Source organism: Stigmatopora argus, chromosome 18, assembly GCF_051989625.1.
Source record: "Stigmatopora argus isolate UIUO_Sarg chromosome 18, RoL_Sarg_1.0, whole genome shotgun sequence".
NCBI lineage: Eukaryota > Metazoa > Chordata > Actinopteri > Syngnathiformes > Syngnathidae > Stigmatopora > Stigmatopora argus.
The window spans coordinates 5,888,652-5,913,673 of NC_135404.1; the positions used below are offsets into that span (position 1 = coordinate 5,888,652).

A 25,022-nucleotide genomic window follows, 5' to 3' on the forward strand; every position below is an offset into this window, starting at 1 on the left:
ATATATGTATGTATATATATATATACATACAGACATATATATATACCTACATATATATACACATCCACATGTGTGTATATATATACATATGTGTGTATATATATATACATATATATATATATATACATACATATATATACACATCCACACATGTATATATACATACATATATACACACATATATATGTATGTGTATATATGTGTGTATATATGAATGTGTGTATATATGTGTGTATATATATTTGTACAACATAACGTGAAACTCATTACAAAGAATTATAAAACGTATCACGCTAAAATTTGATATGAAACACACGTATTACAATGATTTGTGATACTTAGCAATTTAAAACTTCCAACTTATTTCATCGAAAAGTGAAACTTATGTTAAAATCTGAAAAGGGAAACATTGAATTTGTGAAATTTATCCACATCAAATTTGTAACTCATTAGCTTGCCAAAAAGTGAAAATGTACACGTTCAAAAGTCGTGAGTCGCAGTTTTCTTCATTTGCTGTGTACATAACTTTAATTAAATGGAGTGATGCAATACATTCCTCATTTCCACTCTTTCTAATCTTGTTTTTCATAAACAGTTTTTGCAAATAAAGCCCATCTGCGACACGTGCTCCACATTTGTGCACGCTTTCTAAAATAGAATCCTTATTTGCTCAGCTGCTGCATTAGTTTTTTTTATTGCCGGCTTCTCTGCATCGCCGATGGGAAAACCCGAACATGGGGACAAATGTTTCTTTGTGGGAGTTAATTACAAAGCATACCTTGAATTAACTCGAGATGGATTGCACGCACGACTCATTAACAAAGCACGCGTGAATTATGCGCCTGCTTGTTGACTGAAATCATTTGCTGTTGATCTATAGGCTGCATTGCAGATTATTCTGATGGATTACACTCTTTTTGTTCTTCAGGTCATTTTGCACTTTCATTAGACGCAATGGAACACGGGTGAATATTGATTGGTCGCGCTTCTAGTAGAACAGGCAAGGACATGGGTGGAATTGGCGATTTGGATTTCAAGTTCTTGGCCATATTTTTTTCTGTGCTGCTTTTTTCGAGGACAAAAATAAATGTTTTTAGTACCCGGTAAAGAGCAATGCATCGTGGGTAGATTGTCTTCTGAGTCCATTTGTAATTAAATTCCTGAAGTGGCGGTGAGAGGAGGTGCTTAGATTGTTTGGGAGGCCTGAGATCAACATTTTAGGTGGTAGGGAATTGTTTATGACAGATTATCTGCCATTGACGTCAGTAGACGTCCAAATAATAGTCATTTTTCTGACACAGTAAATCTAATCTCTTGCGTCTATAATTGTGAGGGTGATGGATACAGAGCTGCCAACCTCCGTCAGGAGTACCCTGAGTATTTCAGGAGTGAATGCGATTCACACAAAATCGATATAAAATGTAAAAATTAAATAAGCGTAGGACAATTTAAATCAATCACTTATTATCATGTTTTTACATTAATTGAAATATTATGTTTTGGCAAACTATTGAAAAAGTACAGCGAAAGAAAAATACGTTTATCTTTGTGTTTGGGTCATTCTATGTGTGTTTTGCAGTCGGTAATTAATTCTTAATGTGTCATGCTGAAGTCGCACTTGCATGTTGCGCAATGTGCAAATGTCGGTCCTTTTGGAGACGGCTTCAACATGGGATATTTTGTCCAATATGATCCATTAAACTTCTGTCTGGTTTCTTCCAAATTGCCATCCATTTTGCACTTGACCCGAGCAGGCATATTGATAAGAATTACCAGTGCTGTGTACTCCTACTTCCTAAGAACACAGGTGTCAAAGTGCCGGCCCAGGGGGCATATCTGGCCCGCCGCATCATTTTGTGCGGCCCGAGAAAGTAAATCATGAGTGCCGACTTTCTCTTTTAGGATCAAACTAAAATGAAGAGTATAGATGTATATTAAATTTCCTGATTTTACCCCCTTTTAAATCAATGATTGTAATTTTTTAATCCATTTTTTCTGTTTTTAGTTCAAAAATCATTTTGTAAAATCTAAAAATATATCCAAAAAAAGCTAAAATAAACATTGTTTTAGATCTATAAAAAACGGAATATTCAGGGCTTTTAATCCAGTTCTTTTAATCCATTTATTTAAAAAAATGAATATTATATCTTAAATGGTCCGGCCCACATGAAACCGAGTTGACGTTAATGCGGCCCGCAAACCAACCCGAGTCTGACACCCTTGCTTTAGAACAACCCCGGAAATGATAGGATTTGTTTCAAAACAAAAGATTGGTGGTTTAGTCAGCCTTAATAATAACGAAAACCAAAATGTTAAAGCTATAGAGGCTACCTATTCAATCGATTCCGAATCGACTGCCACGTTGAAATCCCACAAGACGAATCATTTGTTAGAAATTGTAACTCGGATGATTCACTACGCACTCGTGTTACTTAATTCTTCCAGTTTACAGTGCAGTTGAATCAAGATGGCGGAAGCCGTAGCGATGGTGTGAACATTTAAATTGGAAATTTGGTACTTTTCCGAAATGTTTGCTTCAAAAAAGTGTACGTTTTGGGGATTTCCAGAGTTTAGGGAGGTTGGCCGAAGTCCCGGAGTTTGCGATGCATTTCTGGAGAAGTTCCTGAAATTCCGGAGTGGTTGGCAGCCCCGTGAATAGGAAGAAAGAGGCCCTCGTTCTTGTCCTTGCCCTACAAAATATGCCAACAGAGTCAGGAAATTTGAATAATTTCCAGGGCGCACAGATCTTTGTTCCTTTTGAAGGTTCTCCAAGTCATCCCAGATGCTTTTGACGGAATCGCTTACTTTGTGAAGGCAAGGATGAAACATTAAAATGAGCATGCGAGGCCATCTGGACCATTTAAGCGATTTCTTGCTTGCTCAAGGTTTTCCAATATTCATGCTTATTTTTACTTCTTTATTTATTTGCGCCGATACCGAAAAGATGAAAACAATTTTGTCAGGGAGGGCAAGCGGGGGAGGAGAATAAACACAAAAAGAGAGCAGTGGCTGGGCTTTGTAATGGAAATTTTTGTCAGCAAAGTCATCAAAAGCGACCTCGCCACTCCTGTGATTTGCTTTTGCTTGTCACAAATTGGATTGGGGATAATAACGATGCAGTGTTTTTCATGCGACTCACGTCGTTCAGATTGGAAACTGGAGAAGTTCCGTGGGTACGCAGGGAAGAAATGTAATGTATCACGTTAAACTGTGATTGTTTTTTTTTTCTCTCCTGAAAAGGTGAGTCGTTGATTTACAAGGTGAAAAATATTGAGTGACAATGTAAAACATGAATTTGGGATTGCTAAAATACACGTCTATTAGCTTTGAAAATAAGTGTATGTGAAAGCCTAATTGTGTGTATTATGTGCAATTAATCGCAGTTCATCTTGAGCTTTTTTAAATTTAATGTTTAAATATATATTTGTAAAAGCTTTTATGATAAAAGGCTAAATCCTACTTAGCATTTCATCATCAAATTACATATGCAGTTTAGGTGATTGATCATTAGATTAGATAACTTTATTCATCCCATATTCGGGAAATTTTATTGTCACGGTAGCAAGAGGGTGAGAATACAGACACAGAAAAAGACATTTTAGACATAAATAAATATAGGTAATAAATAAATAAGCTTGTTGCTGATATATATATATATATACATATATATATATATACATATATACATATAAATATATACATATACATATATACATATATATATATACATAAATACATATATACATACATATATATATGCATCTATATACATATACACATACATATATATGCACCTATATACATACACATACATATATATATATTTATATTTATATATATATACATACATACACATACATATATATGCACCTATATACATCCATACACATACATATATATGCACCTATATACATCCATACACATACATATATATGCACCTATATACATCCATACACATACATATATATATATTTATATATATATATATATACATACATACACACATATATATGCACCTATATACATACATATATATGCACCTGTATACATACATACACATATATATATATGCACCTATATACATGCATACATATATATGCACCTATATACATACATACACAAAGATGTGCATGCATGCATACGGTAGGTCTTAACACTCAGCCATTTGTTTTGTTAAAGAGCCTGACCGCTGATGGGAGGAAGGATAACCTTCACCTAAGAAATTGAACCAGTATTCTTATGTGGCATTATGGAGCTTTCTCAGCCAAGCAAAGATCCAAACGTAAACCCGTAGATTCTGTCCCCAGGCATCTCCGCTGGGTTATTAAAAGATGGATCAAATATTTATCTGACAGAAAGCATACACGCTATCGTAAATAGTATGGCGAGGCATTTGTTCTTTCCCGATATTCATTGGAAGCGCTGGTTCACTGCTCCCCCGTGGCTTTGGAAGAAAGCAAAGTTACAACTTTTCCTGCTTTCCTACTTCCCCTTCCTGTGTTTATTTCGGGCAGTATTGACGCACGGTAATGAAATTACTTTTTGCCTGTGTCGCATCACTTTGGATTAAGAAGGTCGGGATTGCATCAGTAACTGTATCATGTGAGTCAGCGCCTTTATTGGCATTTAAAATGGAGGATTCTGTAGCGCTCCATTCATCAGCTGCTTCCTGGTTTGTTGCAAACACAGAAGAAACTTTGCGCCTCTAAGCGAGGAGTCATTACAGATTAGCACCTGCGGGAATCAGATTCATTTGTTTTTTCTGGTATTGACGGTGCTCGACGTCTAATTATTTTAACTGGGGAGGCGACTTTTTTGCACGGCAACGCGCTCGTAACATAACATACACAAATGTAAATGAATTGGATTATGATGCAGATACACTCAAAAATACATTTAATCTAACTTTACACTGAACTTAATTCTAATTTGGTTTTGAATTTTGATACCTTTCTTCTCCCAGGTTGGCTCTATTTGCCGCGCCAACACCGTGACTTTCAGATGCAAACTATCGAGGGTTGTTTGCTTTTGTATTCCCTTCAAAATATTCCCAAAATGATGCACATAATGTCCTCACAATAGGAAAACGCACGACCACTTGCCAACGAGAAGTAGTATATACTAGTATACTCTCGTATTAGCGATCGATCCGCCATTTGCACTGACTAACGAGGGGAAAAAACACTGAAAAAATGCAACGCTCCGCCAAGTGCTCGTAGAGACATTACACGAGGGACTAGAAACCAGAAACACAGTGGCCATGATGTTCTTATGAGCAGCCTCTCGCGTCGGCTGTATGCTAATATATCAAAATTTATCTCATATCTCAAGATAAATATTTGCCCGAAATTTTACTCGTATCTCAAATTGCTCCTATGTCGGGGCACTCGTATGTTGAGGTACCACTGTAGTAAACTAAAATTGTATATGACTCAAGATAGATTGGACATCATAGGTTTCTATCGTCCCTGGCCAAAAAAGATGATAGTCATTCTCTTAGCAATTCAAACATATATTTGTGATACTTGTAATGTTTTCAAACTGTGAAAAATTGCCTGGGACTCAAAAGAAATGATTGTACGTGCTCGATTATTTTCCCCGGGCAACCTTGAGCGAACACCGCGTGTGCGTCAAAGGCGTAAATAGTCTCGAATCTACGCGGCTTTTCTTTGGACTTTGTACCAGCTTTTATCTGTGACGTCCTTAACGTTCCGCTTCCAGAGTGGAGGTAACCCAAATCGGCCGTTATTCTGCTTTCGCGCTCTAAATAATGTTCGATGCACGTCAATGGCAAGATTATGAAAGCGCCGTTTTTCCATGGGTACAATCAACTTGAACGTGGAGGTGCTGTCATTGCCGCGTGCTGACGAGAGTGGACTGAAAATGTTTGGGGTGTGGAATAAAAAGGTGGAATCCACGTACATAGAAATGAAAAATACCACACTCATCCAACACATTAGCACACTTGCGACTTATTCAAAAGCAAAAAGCAGGTTAACTAAAACACAAATTACTAAAATCCAACCCAAATGTAAACCATATAAACCTTAAAAAAAGGAAATCGTGTGTATTGACCCTTTTTTCCTTATTTTTTAATTACAGATAAAAAAAATAAACAAACATTTTGCTAGTAAATTAAATCAACTGACTGGCTGCCATAAATGAGTGACCCGGAAATACCCTTTAATTTTCAGAAAGTTACCAAAAAGAACCAAAGTGATTTGTAAGAGACTCAATATCAACAGGACTTTAGCCAAAATCAATTAAAAGAGACCTAAAAATTCCACAAAACCAAAAGGAAGTTAACTGGAAGTGCCCTAAAGAGAACGTGAAAATTATCCAAAACGCAAATGAACCCACCATGAAATGCCCCAAAATGTACAAGAACCAAAAATCATTCTCGCTGACTTGTTAACTCATTGGTTGCCATTGACAGCGTGGGATGTCGAATTCATTTGACTAGCAGGAGCAAATAATTTAATGTTCATTCACTGAATTGGACGTCAACCACCGTCAATGGCAAAAAAACAACGCCACTTCATTCCAGTTTAATTGAATTGAACAACAATGGTAATGCGTTAAAAGACAAGCTGTTTTCACCTTTTATTAATTTTATTTTTTTTAAGGAACAAAAATTATTAAAGAAAAAAATCCAGAGCTTTGCCTGTTTTCGTTTTTTTTTCCAATTAAGAAATAGGAAAAAAATAAAATCCTAAATGGAAAATATACTGTGAGAAAGTAACATTCGGTAATCCATTTGAAAGAAACGTGAGTCACATGATTAGACATCTATCATCATCAATGGCACGGATAGAGTTAAGGTTGAGAATGGAATAATAGAAGTCATCCCCCAACATGTCATCCGGTAATAGCCGCCGCATGTTTATTCATGGGGGGCCGCCGACACCTGTAAATGTCTTGTTTTCATGCGCACGGGTCAAAGTTGGACCGGCACGCTAGCGCAAAGCCAAGGACTAATGACGACGTGTTTTCCAGTTTTCTACCTCTTTGCGCTCATTGACTATGGATGAGCATCTGGTCAGCGCGGATGGCTAGTCAGATTGCCGCGCTCCCCTCGAGAGTAAACAACAACGTGTCCGCCCGAGTCGACGCCGTTCCCCGCAATAACGGTGACTCAAGCTCTCGCGGAAAGTGTCGGAAGAACTATGAACCTGCGGAGACGAGGTGTTGATGACTCCGTTGCGTGGGTTTAACGACTCGAAATTTTTTGTCATCGTTTTTTTAAACAAGCAAGCACTAGGCAACATTGCGAACGAACGAGAGGAGTCAATACCCGTCCACCCGCGTCCCCTGGGACCAATTGAGAAAACACTTAAAGAGCACTTGGGAGTGACAAGAACATACGACAGTGTTGAGAGCTCCCTGTAGATTTCGGATTAGAGCTCAAAATGGAAATGAAAAAAAACTATTGAGTTCATAGTGTGGTGCTGAAGACTGCACTATCCAAGACCAAGACTTGCTAGACCAGAGACAAGACTAGTACCTAGCCCAGACTCAGTGGCGGTCCGTGCATTTTCTCGTAGCGCCTTCAACGGGTAAAATCCACTTCCTAGCAGCATTTAATGATTAAATACAAATACTGGAGCTTTTCAGACATTACAACCGGGCCGGGGGGTGATTTCCCCGGGAGAAGACAGCGATGGATGTCAATGGCGAAACGGCAAAAATTGGACTAAAATGGGGTAAAATCCACTTCCTAGCAGCATTTAGTGATTAAATACAAACACTGGAGCTTTTCAGATATCAGAACTTGGCCCACAATTGAAATATTATTTAGCAATATACCCATATTTTACTCACCAAAAATCCTTTTTAAATGTACACAATATCCACCCTCCTTTCTTTCTCACAATTGAAATATTATTTAGCAATATAGCCATATTTTACTCACCAAAAATCCTTTTCAACTGTACACAATATCCATCCATCTTTCTTCTTTCTTTTCTATCGCCATCGAAGCTAATGCTGAAAGTCGAGCCTGTCCTGTCGTATTTCTGGCATAGTCCGTCTTGAAAATGGTTTTAAATCAACACAACAATATATTTGCCTGTGCAGCTAGTTCCAGATACAGTTTGGTAGCTATGGCTAATCACTAGCCAATCATAGTTGGTGAAAGCGATGACGTATCCCTACACCTAAGACAAGGCAATGACGTATCCCTACGCCTGCGACAATGCATTGTGGTGTTGCCAACTCGAAATTTGATTGGTTAAAGCAACAGTCTTATTGACGCTTGTTTAATGCAGCAGAGCCGGCAGAACTGATTGTGAAGGCCTTGAGGCAGTTTTCTGTATTGAGTATTGAAATATAATATATGATTCAGATATTTCTTAGGCCAGCAGAGACGGCCTTGAAGGCCCTGATGGCCAGCCACTGCCCAGACTACACAATTTCACATTGTAGAGAAATGTGGACTGTCGCAGCGAATGTCTTTAAGTGGGGGTCTCAGCGTCTTATGTAATTCACAGATTGCCATTGCAGCCTCACAATGGGGTGTGGCATTATTATTATTTTTTTTAATTGATTGCTATTTATTGGCCAAGTCAGAAACATACTAGAAAATCATTCATAACACATTAGAGGTCATTGATGTTGCTATACGTCCAATTCAATTGGACTGGGATGAAGCTCTTAAATTTGTGTTTTTGTGATTTTTGACTTAAGTTTAAAAAAAAAAAAAAATCATTATTATTTGGAATTCACGGTTATTAGGTTAGGTTTGGACTTTATTTCATCCGGGAAATTTCTTGGTTGCAGTAGCAAGACAGACAAAAGACACAGACATTGTAGACCTAGGTAAAAAAACTGGAGCCACACAAAGGAAGTCCACAAGATGGGGACCTTTTTCAGACTGAGACTGAGGTTTTAAAGATCCTCCTCCTTACCTATAGATTGATTATTGAGAAGAAGGGAAAAAATGAATTTATTTTATCACATTTATTATGATGACAAAGCATTAAATGGCCACAAATTTAGCCACTGGCTTCAAACAGACTATATTGAAATGTCTTATATAAACTAAATATTGACCTAGATAACCATTCGTGAAGAAACAAGCGCCTCATTTGTTTTTTTTAATATAAAACAGCAATGAAAAGAGAAATTCTGCCGATGTAAAATGGCAACGATCAATTCCTCAAGTCCGATATTGTGATAAATTGTCTTCATGGTCTGTTAAATCCATAGTGCATCGGCGCCCTTGCGATTCAACTGCCTCGGGCATCTAAATGTTGACACGCGTTAAAGTGAGAAATAACTTCCCTCCCCCCACCATGACCACCATTTAATATATACAGTACTGTATAAACTTAACTGTAAAAGCAGTCGAGATCTTCCTTTAATATTTCATGCTTGCAGATTTCAGCTGAGTTAAAAAATAAACTGACAACATAGAGCAACTAAATTTTTAAATGCTGATTTTAATATTTTGGCAAGAAATTGCAGGTCACAAAAATGATGTGGTCGCGGGTTTGAAACCAGAGCTGCTCTAAAAAAACAGTTTTTGCATTGAGGACACAATAATTTTGGCATATAATAACACTCAAACTAAGGGAAACATCAAAATTCTTTATGTTGGAACAACTTTAATGTTATTAGCTCAATGGTTGCCATTGATGGGGATTGAAATCCCATTCATTTTGACTGCAAAGGATAGCAACAATTAATCATTACCAGCCTCCCCAGTTTAAATCAATGTGACATCTATCGCTGACAATGGCAAGAAATTATTTGTTATCAAAGTAATATGCCTAGTTTTTAGTTATATCAAGTAAAAACATGCATAAGCAATTGCTTTGGACAGATTTTGCAAAAATGTGAACAATTTTGTCCTCTGTCTTTTTGTCTTCCTGCTTTGACAAATTCACAGTGATTTATCCAAATCAATACAATACACATATACAAGTTGAAATTGTCCACCTGACTTGTGTATCAGTGATTTTTTTGTCTGCAAACCGCGTTTGCTAACCTCGCCGTCGCTCTTTTAAAAAAAAAAAAAAATCTGATATACCAAGGCAACTGATCCTGTGCCGTTAATTGATGTAAAATGCTTTTGACAAATTAAGCTGAAAATGCGCTTTTGCTTGTGAGCGTCAGTGATGTCGAATGGACGGTGGTCTTGTAAGACTTTTCTGTATTAATAAGTGGCAAGAGGTATTCAGTTTACTTTGTTTAGTGGAGGTGACATTGTCAAAAGTGTAAGCTGATAGAAACATTTTTGTAGAGGACTGAACTGCACTGAACTGCCTATTTTGTGTATTTTCTGTACTATAAGGCGTGCTTAAAGGCTTCGCTTTTCTCAAAAGCCACGAGTGCACCTTATATATGGATCATTATTGGTTAATCATTGTACGAAATTCCCTTTATACTTTTCACAGCTCCATCTAGTTGATGTATATAACACAATCCCCTACTACTACCACAAGCACTCCTACTACTGCGTTTTTTTATTCTCTGCCCCTTATATATGAAACTAATTTTAAGATAGGCCATTCATTGAAGTTGCAGCTTATACAGTGGTACCTCGTCATACGAGCAATTGGAGATACCCCGCAATTATGCATCCCCGCATAATTTCTTCTTGTCTTGAAAATACAGTGGTACCTCGACATACGAATGCCCCGACATAGGAGCAATTTGAGATACAAGTAAATTTTCGGGCAAAGTTTTATCTTGAGATATGAGACAAATTTTGATATACGAGCAAACGGCGGATGTGAGAGGCTGCTCATAAGAGCATCATGGGCACTGTCTTTCTGGTCGCAACTCCCTCGTTTAATGTCTCTACGAGCACTGGGCGAAGCGTAGCATTTTTTTCAGTGTTTTTTTTCCCGTTAGTCAGTGCGAATGGCGTATATACTACTTCTCGTTGGCAAGTGGTCGTGCATAATCCTATTGTGAGGACATTTGTGTGCATCATTTCGGGAATGTTTTGAAGGGAAGACAAAAGGAAACAACCCTCGATAGGTTGCATCTGAAAGTCAGGGTGGAGGCGGGGCAAATAGAGCCAACACAGGAGAAGAAAGATATCAACATTTAAAACAAAATTAGAGTTACGTTTAGTGTAAGGTTAGATTAAACTTATTTTTGAGTGTCTGCATCGTAATCCAAGTTTATGTTATGTTACGAGCGCGTTGCCGTGCAAAAAGTCCCCCCCGACTCTGTCCATCTTTCTCTACCCTCCGCGAAATCCGTCTAAATTTTAGTACTATTAAACACATTTTAGTAGTATTAAACAACTAGTTATTTGTTACTTTGTTAATAGATGGCGAATTAGAACAAATAAAAATGTTTTTCCAATCCAATATCCTGTTTTTAGTGTTTTATCAGAGGGTTAGAACGAATTAATTTGTTTTTAGTTCATTTCTATAGGAAATATTCGTTTGAGTTACGGGTAAATTGACATACGAGCTCAGTCCCGGAACGAATTAAGCTCATATCTTGAGGTACCACTGCACTGCGTTTTTTTTTTTAACTCACTGCGCCTTATATATGAAACTCAATTTAAGTTAGGCCATTCATTGAAGTTGCACCTTATAATCCAGTATGCTTTATAGTCCGGAAATTTTTTATTGTGTTTATCTGGTGTCTCTTCAATAGACAACTTTATCATTTTAATAGAGGTTTCAGAAATGTATTTTTACTTTTTTGCTGGTACTTTGCCTTGAGAATTTTTTCAATAAAAAAAGTCTGCCTTGAATTAAAAAAGGTTGAAAAACCTTGCGTTCGAGGTATTACGTGAGCCAAATTTAAAAACGTGTGTGCATTTTTCTACAAAAACTATTGTTGTCGATGGCACAGAAAAGGATACACTTAAATATTTGACCTCCAAACGGAAGAGAAGCAGAAAGGAGAGGTTAGCAAACCACGTTGATGCTTTTTTTAAATAGATAAAGTGTTCTTCATCTGGTTAGAAAGTCTTTGTGGAAAAACAAAGAAGCTCAAGGGCAAAAGGGTGGCGAGCTATCAAAAAGGACTCACAGTAGAAGCGGACGGATGGCTTATTGTCTCTGGAAGAGTAGACGGAAAATAAAAACTGCAAGTAAATTTACAACCAATATCATAGTTATTTATTGTCTGCAATGCCCGTGCGGCGCCTCTGAAGACTTTCACGATACTTCGGATACGCCATAAAGCCTGAATTCATCTCAAAGTTTGTCCTCGGGAGTTAACGGTCTGCGTTCATTCTTCGAAGTTTGGGTGGCAAGTTGTCCTCAGGCCGCCCGCCGATTGGCGGCGGTCTTTGAGATTCGAGATCCTCTGGGTTTCCGTCTAAGGACAAGAGCTGGACTCGCTCCTCTGGCCGGACCCCTTGGCGAACGGCGGGGATGGAACTGGATCGCAGCCTCTGGATGCTCAGCGGCAGGTCACCGGTGCTGGAGGCCTTTCCTCCGGGTAAGGGTGCGTTGGACTTAACGCCCCTCCACATTTGCTCTTCTCTGGTAGAGCTCATACGCTGCAGTTTTCTGGGTAGCCTTCCGGCCTGATCCTCCGCCGGATCCGCCGCGTTATCGGCCGAAAGGAGCCTACCCCTGCAACCCCCTCGGCCACCGTTACCCACCGGCGGGGAGGAAGGCGCGGGAACCACCGCGTGAGGTTTGGGCGAAGTCAGGGATGACTTTTCCTCCTGCTCTTTGACACTGAATGGAGGGGTGGGCACCTCGAACGTGTTGTGAAACTGAGAGTAGTCCACCCTGAAGAAGCCCTCCTCCAAGGACATGACTGGCAGGAAACGATTACCCCACAGGACTTCGTCTTCCGTGTAAGATGTGCGAGCTTGGCACGTCATACCTGCCGTGGGGAAGAAGAACCATAAAGAACAGCGAATATTTTCAATGATAATGACAAGGAAGACTAAATGAGAATGTTGGGTGGAAAATTGGAGCATTAAATTAAAATGACAGCCATGGAATTAAGTGAAAAGTAGGGAATTGCCCCGGGGAAGCAGGGGACAGATATTAAAAAATATATATACTACATGACAGAAATGAAGACGGGCTGGGACCATTGCATTATTTAACGCCATTAATTAAACATTCTTTTAAATATTGAATTTTATGTGAAGGGAAATTGCCTGAGGATAATTCACACATATTATTCTGTGACAACTGCCGTTATTAGGTAGTTGAATATTAGGTTTCCCAAACTTTATCAGTTCAAGACTGTGTGAGTGGGTTCAAATTTCGGTCATCACCACCCTCAAAATCGTTGGATGCAGTCTCCCAAAAAACTATCTGTGGAACAAAGTCCTTAATCCCAATTTCCACCCTTGAACCCACCCGACAGTTTGGGAAACCTTTCTTTAAACCAGAACCCCAAAATAAGTCTGATCTCTAACCAGTGGTCTCCACGATTCCTTCCAGAATGACGACAATCTCGAACTGCTCGTTCATGAGCGAGCGTTGAGACAGGTCGAAGAACGGGCTCTTGCTGTTGATCTCGTGACAGATGGTGAGCGGGGATACCAGGAAGAGCTGGTCGGCGCCAGTACCAAAGCCCACGTCCAGTTCACACTGATCTAGAGGCAGGAACTCGCCTTCTGGTGTCTGGCGGGACTGTGGAAAACAATGGTAAGGAGTAGAAGTTACGGATATATTCACTCTTTTAGTACATGGACTATTTTCTTTCATTGATGGCGATAGACAGCACGATCCATTTGAACCGGGACATGGATCAGCAACCATCTGCTGATCCCAGCAGGTGAAGGTGAGGTGAGGATCTTCAATGCCTCCCCCACCTTCTGAATTTAATAAGGGAAACTAAAGCAGCATGTAATCTCTACTGCTTCCAAAAATCCCTTCACAGCAGTCCCAGATGAGCCTCATTAGACTCGAAAGAAAGACTAAACAAGTGAAGTCATCTTTCATCTCATCTCATTTTCTGAACTACTTTATCCTCACTAGGGTGCTGGAGCCTATCCCAGCTGACTTCTAGCCAGAGGTGGGGGACACCCTGAACTGCTGGCCAGCCAATCACAGGGCACAAGGAGACAAACAACCATTCACCCTCGCACTCATACCTAGGGGTAATTTGGAGTGTCCAATCAGCCTACCATGCATGTCTTTGGAATGTGGGAGGAAACCGGAGTACCCGGAGAAAACCCACATAGGCCCGGGGAGAAAATGCAAACTCCACACAGAAAGGTCCGAACCTGGATTTGAACCCAGATCCCACCACTGTGAGGCCAACACGCTAACCACTCACTCGCGGGGCCGCCCCGTCATCTTTAAGGATCCAATTTAAAATTCTGAGCTACTATTGGATATAAGAAGCTCTTAAACAAATCAAGGTTTTCAATTGGAAAAAACACTACTACATACCTGTCAACTTATACGTTGTTCCCGTATTTATACGTTTTTTTTTAATCATTTCAAATTGTGTAAGCCGTATAACAACTTTTGTACGGGATTTTTTTAAGTACGTTTTTTGTAACACCAATCTCGTTTTACCCATTTCAGATCGTCTCGGTCACTGGTCGCAGACGAAAACCTCGTCGTCGACTGCTAACATTGTCATGCTTTAAGCATAATATCTGCACGTGCATTCCCCTTTCACACGTCCGCCTTTTCACTATATAAATATAGCGCGTCAGCAAGCAATGTATGTACCGAGATGTCAGCGTCATACAGCGACATCTACAGAATCTTTAATTTAGTGCATACTGATTGGGCACCTCGTCCACTTTGGAGAAAATTTTAGACTTAATGTGAGTCAATATGTGCCGCTTTGCATTTGTACGTTTTTTTTGTCGCTAAATAAGGGGGATTGCAATCATTAATAAGGGGAGCAATTGGCTGAGGTTGACAGGTATGCTACTAGGCTAGGAATATGTGGTTTCATAAGGAAACAGTAGAGAACTTTACTTTACCAAATTGCAGTATTTTATCTACAACTCTGTTCTGCACTTGAGATCAAAACAGATTTTAAAGGTCTTGTTCTGGTCTGGAAAGTGGTTCACAAAATCTTAACTTCAAAAAGTCTTGATCTTCAGGTCAGTAATTCCTGATTTTGAGTCTTGGTCAGGTCTCAGTTAAAAGTCATTTGTAAGGTCTGGCCGGGATCTTGGACTTGATTCTTCTGATCCTGATTTTGAGCAAGTCTTAGTCTCGAGCTCTGTCTTGCTTCGATCTTTTCATGACAAAAAAAAGCAAAAAGTCTGGATCTATACTGCATCTTTGTGATTCCTCATTTTGGGCAAGTAGAGGTCAGGCCTCGGTTCAAAACTGTCATGGTCTGGGACTCACAAAAGACTCAGTCTTGGTCTTGTTTTAGTCTTTATCTAGACTCCCACAAGTTTTGAGGTTGAGCCAATCTCAGTGATTTCCTAATTTCTGGCAAATTTTTGCCTGGTCTCACTATGGTTTAAAGCACAACACTGCAATCTTGCAAGGTCTTCTAAAGTGTAGTAAAAAATGGGCACCAAAAAATAATAAAAAGGCAAAATGGAGGGTAGTCAGAGACGTTTTGACTCAGCTTCCTTTTTTTGGGAGTGAGCGGGAACAGATGGCAAACAGGCATTTGTATTCACAGTGATGGAGAGGACAGGAGGGTGCAACATTTCACAGATCCCTAGCTCGCCCTGTCAGCAGAGGCGTCACGACCCAGATGACGAGCTCCTGTTTTCCTGGTCAACTGACTAATTACGGAATCATTTACAAAAAAAATCAGGTAAAAAAAAATGAAGTAGAATTCTCAGACTCTGCATGTTTTGCTTTCTATTAAGCTTTTAGGGAACATTTTCCAAAAGAACAAAAACCCTTCAGAAAGGCTACCAAGCAGAGGTTGACCCACATAAAAAAATATAGCTATACACTACATTTGAATAATCGCGTGATTATTATTAAGGTATAATCATTGGCCCAGTATTTTAGCCCATCACGACAGAGTCTTACCAACTGGTCGTTCTACTCTATCGATTTCTCATATGAATTATCTATTTGACATACATAAAAATAAAAATAAATCAATGTTTTACAGTGGTGGTAATAATATATGGAAAAGAAAAAGTAGGAAGTGGCCCAAAATGTACAAAATGTGACCAAGGTATACCCCAAAATGATCAGAAAGTGACTCGAAAGTAAGAGAAAGTGAGCTGAAAATTCTTCTAAGCCCATCAGACATTACCAGTGAACATGAAGTGACCCAGAAATGCCCTAAAATGGACTGGAAGTGACCCCAAATTAACTCATTGCCCGTATTGGCAACGAAAGAAATCTAATTCATTGAAAACGGGAGGGCTGGATGTTAATGCTCATCTTTCCGTGACATTGATAGCGCTAGACATGCAATCCATTTTGACTGATGAGGGTGAATGAGCATTCCAGACAAAATGGACTGGACGTCTAAGTACTGTCTATAGCCAACAATAAGTTTGGGGGAAATTGCAAAGCATCCCTGCATAATTTCTCCAGAAATGGCATCTTCTTGTCTTGAAAGTACAGTGGTACCTCGACATACGAGTGCCCCGACATAGGAGCAATTTGAGATACGAGTACAATTTCGGGCAAATATTTATCTTGAGATATGAGACAAATTTTGATATACGAGCATACAGCGGACGCGAGAGGCTGCTCATAAGAACATCATGGGCACTGTCTCTCTCCCCGCAACTACCTCGTGTAATGTGTCTACGAGCACTCGGCGGAGTGTTGCATTTTTTCTGTGTTTTTTTTCCCCCATTAGCCAGTGCGAATGGTGTATATACTACTTCTAGTTGGCAAGTGGTCATGCGTTATCCTATTGTGAGGACATTTGTGTGCATCATTTTGGGAATATTTTGAAGGGAATACAAAAGTAAACAACCCTTGATAGGTTGCATCTGAAAGTCAGGGTGGAGGCGGGGCAAATGGTACTCGGACGTTTGGTCGCCGGACGTTTGGTCACCGGACGTTTGGTCGCTCGGACGTTTGGTCGCCCAGACGTTTGGTCGCCGGACGTTTGACAACATGACAGAGAGTTTACTGTTGAAACCAGCTCTCAAAATTATATTCATGAGAGAGAGAGTTTAATATCTAAATATCTACTGTTGAAACCAGCTCTCAAAATTATATTCACCTGGGCGACCAAACGTCCTGGCAACCAAACGTCCGGGCGACCAAACGTCCGGCGACCAAACGTCCGGCGACCAAACGTCCGGTCACGGGGGCAAATAGAGCCAACCCGGGAGAAGGAAGGTTTCAAAATTTAAAACAAAATTAGAATTACGTTTAGTAAAGTGAGATTAAATTTATTATTGAGTGTGTCTGCATCGTAATCCAAGTTCATTTAAATTTGTTTATGTTATGTTACAAGCGTGTTGCCGTGCAAAAAGTCCACCCCTCTCCCTCCCCCGCGAAATCCATCTAATTTTACTTCTATTAAACACATTTTAGTACTATTAAACCACTAGTTATTTGTTACTTTGTTAATAGATGACGAATTACAACAAATAAAAATGTTTTTCCAATCCAATATCCGGTTTTTGATGTTTTTTCAGAGGGTTGGAACGAATTATTTTGTTTTTAGTTCATTTCTAGGGGAAACGTTCGTTTGTGTTACGAGTAAATCGACATACGAGTTCAGTCCCGGAACAAATTAAGCTCGTATCTCGAGGTACCACTGTATTGGAAATACATTGACTCCCTTAGTGTAATATTTTACGTGTGATGATGATGTTGAATGCTAAACGTATATGTTTTACATTGGAAATCGTCGTAATATTTAGTGTTTAATGTTACTGTTGTTAATTCCATTTAATAAGATTCATGCAAGCAATTTCGCCTGATTTTTGCATTTTGGTTCGCTATTCGAATTTTTTTGATTTTATTTTTTTTTGCTTTTTGCTTATTAGTGGTGTCTGAAAAACAAGACTTTCAATACCACTTGCGATCAAGAGTGGACCAGAACCAGGCCATGTCCCTATTGCCTGTGTGTATTTGCAAATTCCATTCTATGTGCAGCATTAGTGCATTTCTGCATTCTCTTGATTTATTAATGAAAGCAGCATTAAGATTAATGACAATTCAAGGGCGGCAAACTTTTTTATGAGAGTAGGCATTATGTGGATGTGCAGTCTAGTCGGGAAGACTAGTATTTGACGGGTAATTAAATTTATAGTACGTACGGGATGTTATATAGTGTCGCTGGAATGGGAAAGTGAATATTTGAGATGAATAAAACAAGAGAAAAGCCCGCTTGTTTGCGAGAAATTCTTTATTGTACGTATTTTGGGGACTATAAGCCGCTATGCTTCGTCCTTAATAATGAAGCAGATCATTTGTGGAATTTTACGAGTTAACTATCATCATGCTTTCTTTGTTTATTTATTTATTTCGCTTAACGACGTGGACTCTGAACACACTATGAGGAATTTTGAAAATACATATTAATGAGGAAAAAAAAAATGTTCATAAATACAGTTGTATATTTCCATGGAACATCTTTGTATATAAATATCCTCTGTAAAATGTGGACACCTGTATGGAATTTAGAGTAGCTGTGACCATAAAAATAAATCTGTTAAATACATAATAAGAAAATATTATTTGAAAACATTGAGTAGTGAGTTGAATCACATTCTACTATCCAATCATGGTCAGGCCTGTATAGCTGAAAGCATTTTATAGATTAATCCATTAACCGACTCGTAAAACCAGGAACAGGCACGTGGGGTAAATTATGGTCCATTTAAACCAGGCATAAGAAGGTGTATAATTAATAAACATCCCGATTTTTCTTTGTCAAAATCCAAAGTAACCACGCCGCACAACGATTTACGAGCCGTGTGTACGCAAGCTGTATCCACACGGCTTGATCACGGCTAGGCACGATTATTAGGAGTTTGGATTTATTGCATTACGCCTCATTTCTCCACCTTGTTACTTAGAAGGACCACCCGCCCGATTGTGACCTTGAGCCGTGTGTTGAAACAAGCTGGGAAGTCAATGCAGTCTTGTTGTTCCTGTCAGGCTAGTTTATTAAACGGAAGCATCATCAATGACCTCTAAACCTTAACGTTAAATGACAGAGTGATACCAAGTTATCTTAAACTATGATTTATGGAAAATGTAGTTTGCGGAGTAAGTCAAACCCCCAAATTTGCTGTTTTTTTGGGGCCAACATTGTACATAATAAACCACCACGAGATGTACGAATGTAAAAATAGGGAATTTATCCTATTGAACCAGTAAATTTGTGATGAAATGTGATATTACAGAGTTACACATTATAACTTCATAAGGGTTGAATACCATGTGAAAATGAGCATATTAAAATATTGAACTTCTAACGTGAAAGCTTGAAACGTATGTACGTATATGTAAAACTTTTCATGAAAAACTTTAATTTAAGTTGAATGGTGAAATTTACAACGTTAAAACTTGAAAGTAATATAACTTGAAACTAAGCATATTAAAACATCTAACATATTGCATTAATATTTTAAACTTGGCATCAATCTTGAATTTAATGGGAAATTCATTTCATAAAGGTGAACTTAAAATGCTAATACATGAAAGCAATGTTAATGATCGTGTTAAAATGCTAAATGTGTAAAGATAATACTTGCGTTTATTGGAAAAATTAGTATGTAAAAATATGAAACATCTAACAAAACTTACCACATTAAAAACCGACTAATTGTTAGCTCAACTCTTGTATCGCATTTTAAAGTACAAACAGAAGTCATCTTTGGAAGGACTCAGATTATACACGTGATATTAAATGAAAATATTTATTCTGAATATCAGTTATTATTATACTACTGTGCCCACTGTTTAAATTCTCTATGACTTTCCTCACTTGAGATCATCACGCTGCTTCGCCAGAAGCAAAGCGCGATTAACTCTCCAGATCAAAACAAAGCGGCAGCATCGCTGACTTATCGGAAAACATTGAGACGACACAAAAAGCATATTTTGATGGGGGATGCTTATTATTCCAAGCATGCAAAGGTGACACTACATCCATAAATAGTAATGCCTTTTTGTAGGGAGCGTCAAAGTCAGGCGTGTCACACCAAACTTTGATCAGGAAATACTTTCTGAAATGAGCCAACAACTGTTTTGATGAATTGTTTAGAGCAGGAGTGCTCATTACGTCGATTGCCAGAAAGTAAGATTTGATTCAGTTTGTTTGTGTCCTTCGGGCGAAACAATGTCTCGTTTGTACTGTTTGTACATCGCAATGTGCCCACCACCATACTCGCACTTTTTATGAACATGCATTATATATATATATATAAATATATATATATATATATATATATATATATATATATATATATGTATATGCATGTATGTGTATGTATATATGTATATGCATGTATGTGTATGTATATGTATGTATGTATATGTATGTTATGTATGTAAATGTATACATATGTGTATATATATGTAATTGTATACATATGTATATGTCTATATATGTTTATACGTGTATGTATATGTATGTTATGTATATGTATGTATATATATGTATATGTAAATGTATACATATGTATAGATATATGTAATTGTATACATATGTATATGTCTATATATGTATATGTAATTGTATACATATGTATATAACTATATATGTTTATACGTGTATGTAGATGTGTGTGTATGTGAATGTGTATGTATGTATGTGTATGAATGTATGTATATGTATGTATATGTATGTTATGTAAATGTAAATGTATACATATGTATATATGTATATGTAAATGTGTATATGTACATGTATACATATGTATATGTCTATATATGTATATACGTGTATGTATATGTATGTTATGTATATGTATGTTATGTATATGTATGTTATGTATATGTATGTTATGTATATGTATGTATATATATGTATATGTAAATGTATATATATGTAATTGTATACATATGTATATGTCTATATATGTTTATACGTGTATGTAGATGTGTGTGTATGTGTATGTATGTGTATGAATGTATGTGTCTGTATGTGTATGTATATATTTGTGTATGTATATATGTGTATGTATATGTGTGTGTATACAGACGCTCCCCTACTTACGAACATACGACTTACGAACAACGGTACATACGAACATGTCTGCAAATTGCGTTTATATGGAAAATTTTTCGTAAGTTCGATTTTGTATTTTTTTCCCGAGTAGTGCTTCTTTCCCCCGCTAATACGCCTGGCGCTGTGAGGGCTCAGCTCACCCAGCATCTACCTTCTTCGTTGCAATGCGGAAGTGCGTGAACATATCTCCAGTGCGCAAAGAACCTTTTTCATTTGTATCATTAAATATCTTGTGCATCCATTAATGAATATGGTTGGTAAAAAGCGAAAGGCTTCTATTGAGAGAGTTGCAAGGAAGAGGCAAGCCATTTCATTTGAAACGAATGGCAATAATAACGAAGCTTGATGCGCGTGAGAGTGGTGAGCGTTTCACATATACAACTTGAATCGTTCGACCGTCAGTACCATTTATAAACAGAAAGATCGAGCAGCAGGACCCAAATATTGAACGTTGCACAAAGTTTGCAAATCAATTGAATGATGCCATACAGTGCTACCGCATCATTTATTATGAAAAAAAGAAGAAAACTGCAATCGTCGTTAGATCGCTTCTTTCGGCCAGTTTCTAATACATAAATCTCTCTCTCTCTATACAGTACTGTACATATTCTCTCCATTTTATTAAATGTTTTTTCAGTACAAACCAATGCGTGTTACTTATACAAGCCTTAAACATACAAATGCACTTATATAAACCTTCAATATACTTATATAGGCCTTAAACATAAATTATAATACAAAATATAGCACTGAATCAACTTACAAACAAATTCATGTTCATAAGTTGAATTTGTTTGTAAGTTGATTCAGTGCTATATTTTGTATTATAATTTATGTTTAAGGCCACATATATATATATATATATATATATATTTCTCCAAATTATTCATGTTTAGAAATTTAAAAAGAGGGGCTGTAACCTCTTAATTATTTTTTTTTAATTTATCTACATGTTATTATTTGTATTTATTAATAGTGTTTTAAATATTTTTTATTAAAAAAAGAGATATATTCTTTTTGCTAATAATACAGGAAATTTTATTTTATTCACACTTAAATTGATCAAGAAACAAAGGGTACAAGGTCCACTTAATACGGGAGTTGGCTGAATTTCCACTTTAATTAATGCATATATAGTAGCCCATCTACATTGTCGCCAGGGGGGCCATCTGTCGAAGATGAGGACATTTAGAGCCCATCTGAATTTGGAATTACTGCCTATTGAAAGCCTTTTTTGCTGACTGAAGAAGAAGCTATAATTGAGACGCCAGATTAGTAGCTCGTAATTGACCGGCGACCAATCCAGGGTGTCGAAAAGAGAGTTCTTCATCTAATGTGCCATGTTGTTCACAATTGAATTCTGGAGATTAATCGAAAGCCAATATGGCCTTGTAGAATGTGCTCATAAACGATAATGAATCATTGTATATGCACAGAGGTGGTAAAAGTAGTTAAGTGGAACTACAGATGTATTTCATACCGTGTGTGAGTGAATGGGTAAATGTACATGAAAGTTGTTTACGCCAAAGGCCAGTAGAGAGCAGTATTTGGATTATTGAACTTTGAAGCGCATGATAAATGTGGGCCACAAATGTTATGTTTAAGCATTACTTTTACATGAAACATTTTACATTTTATTGCAATGATATAAAAGATTTATCCCCAAGTTGCACATTTTTACCTAATTATCCAATTTTATCTTGCTAGGTTTGACACATTACCATGATTATATTCTAATTTGAAAAGCAATACATTTGATAACTTCCAGGTTTTAGTATTAAGTTTCATATTTTAATGTTTTAATGTCATGACTTAAAGGGTTTTAGATGAAAGTTTACATTTTACTGTGATAGTATTCATGTTTGTCGTCATTTAATATTATGCGTTCATTTTCAGTTTATCCTCACAAAGGTCGCTCGCAGGTGGTGCTGGAGCCTATCCCAGTCATTTAACATTACAATTGTCACTATAGTCATTATTGCGATAAGTGTGCCGTTTTATCATGTTGTTTTTCACATGTTAACGCAATACATTTCATTTAATGTTCAAGTTTTAACCTGTGAAGTTTCAGTTTTACATTGATTTTCAACGTGAAAAGTTTTGCAACAAAGTGGCTACTTCAAAAAAAAATAATGAAAATTATTTCCACGTTTAACATGGTTAGGTTGTATGTGTACATTTTCTGTTTATGTATAGACATAAAAATTTAAGTCAAAATCTGAATAGTAATGTAGAAGGAATTGCTTATTTATTTGTTATGGACAAAAGTACAACGTCGTGCGCGTTATATTCAATTTTTTGTAGCAGTTTTTAAGTTTTACATAGATTTTAAACATGAAAAGTTTTGCAACAAAGTGGTAAGTTTAAAAAAAGGAATGGAAATTATTTTCACGTTTTAACATGGTTAGGTTGTATGCGTACATTTTCTGTTTATGTATAGGTATAAAAATGTAAGTCCAAATCTGAATAGTAATGTAGAAGGGATTACTTATTTATTTGTTATGGACAAAAGTACAAAGTTGCACGCGTTATATTCAACTTTTTGTCGCAGTTTTTAAGTTTTACATAGATTTAAACATGAAAAGTTTTGCAACAAAGTGGCTACTTTAAAAATAATAGTGACAAGTATTTTCACATGTTAACATGGTTAGGTTGTATGTGTACATTTTCTGTTTATGTATAGACATAAAAATTGAAGTCAAAATCTGAATAGTAATGTAGAAGGAATTACTTATTTATTTGTTATGGACAAAAGTACAAAGTCGTGCGCGTTATATTCAATTTTTTGTCGCAGTTTTTAAGTTTTACATAAATTTTAAACATGAAAAGTTTTGCAAAAAAGTGGTAAGTTTTTTTTGTTTTGTTTTTGTCGCAGTTTTATTGAGAAAGAGCATTTGTTCCTCACCTTGATGAGCTTGCATCTGATCTGCGCAGACACCATGTGGCTGTTCCTGAGGTTCCCCACCCTGAACATGAGGCAAAGGCGACCGTCCCGTTGCGAGATGACCGCATCCTGGCTGAACATGAGCGTCTCGGCGCGCTTCTTGGGCTGGGACATCTTGATGAACATGCATCCGATGAGAAAGGCGTCCACGATGGAGCCCAGGAGCGACTGGAAGAGGAAGAGGATGATGCCTTCTGGACACTTCTCGGTGATGTAGCGGTACCCATAGCCGATGGTGGCCTCGGTCTCGATGAAGAAGAGGAAGGCGGATGGGAAGTTGTAGACGTTGGCCACGCACGGGGTATAGGACGCGTCGTGACCCCCACGGGCGTGCTGCTGGAGGTCCCCCCGGATGAGGGCGATCAGCCACCACATGGACGCCATCACCAGCCAGGCCACCGTGTAGGTGAGGATGAAGATGAGAAGGTTCCAGCGCCACTTGAGGTCCACCAGAGTGGTGAAGAGGTCCGAGATGTAGCGGCTGGTCTCGCCGCCCAGGTTGCCGTGCTGGACGTTGCAGCGACCGTTCTTCTCCACGAAGCGCTGCCGCTTTCGCTTGGCCACCGTGTTCACCGCCTGGTAGTCCTCGCCGAATTTGCGCCGCACGGCCGCCATGGTGCCTGGCTGCGATCCCTCGACGACACCCGGCCGACCCCCGCAGCAGTTTGCGCGCAGCCCCAAGCTCGCATCTTCCGAGGCGCGGAACTGCAAATGCGCACCCCGCGCGTCTGCGCGCACGCGCAGTGCTGCCAACTTGCCCTGGGTGACGAGCGCAGTGCGCACCCTTGCCAAAGAAAGACACTTGGGCTCGTTACATTGTTCATGAGCTACTTAGTTGGCGTATAAATAAGGTGAAAAGAAAAGTGTACTTTTAGAAAAGCACCGTCAGCAAAGAAGAAAAGCCTAAAAGCTGATTATTGTTGGAAAAAGTCATTGCCTCGGTCTTAAAACAGCCACATGCCGTTTATTAAGGGGGTGTGCACACTTGTCCAACTGTATTCTGAACTTTTTCCGTTTCTTTTCATCCTTCTGTTGT

At 38.2% G+C, this 25,022-nt stretch overlaps 1 protein-coding gene across 1 annotated transcript; it reads right to left on the minus strand.

The window, feature by feature from the left end:
• Nucleotides 1-11,208: 11,208 nt before the first annotated feature.
• LOC144093052 (G protein-activated inward rectifier potassium channel 1-like) lies at nucleotides 11,209-24,729 on the minus strand. The gene is made up of 3 exons (XM_077626310.1): nucleotides 23,948-24,729; nucleotides 13,358-13,574; nucleotides 11,209-12,810 (listed from the first exon to the last, which is right to left on the minus strand). The coding sequence occupies exons 1-3, from the start codon at nucleotides 24,599-24,601 to the stop codon at nucleotides 12,188-12,190; spliced, it is 1,494 nt and encodes a 497-aa protein (XP_077482436.1). The 5' UTR covers nucleotides 24,602-24,729; the 3' UTR covers nucleotides 11,209-12,187.
• Between the last annotated feature and the right edge of the window lie 293 nt (nucleotides 24,730-25,022).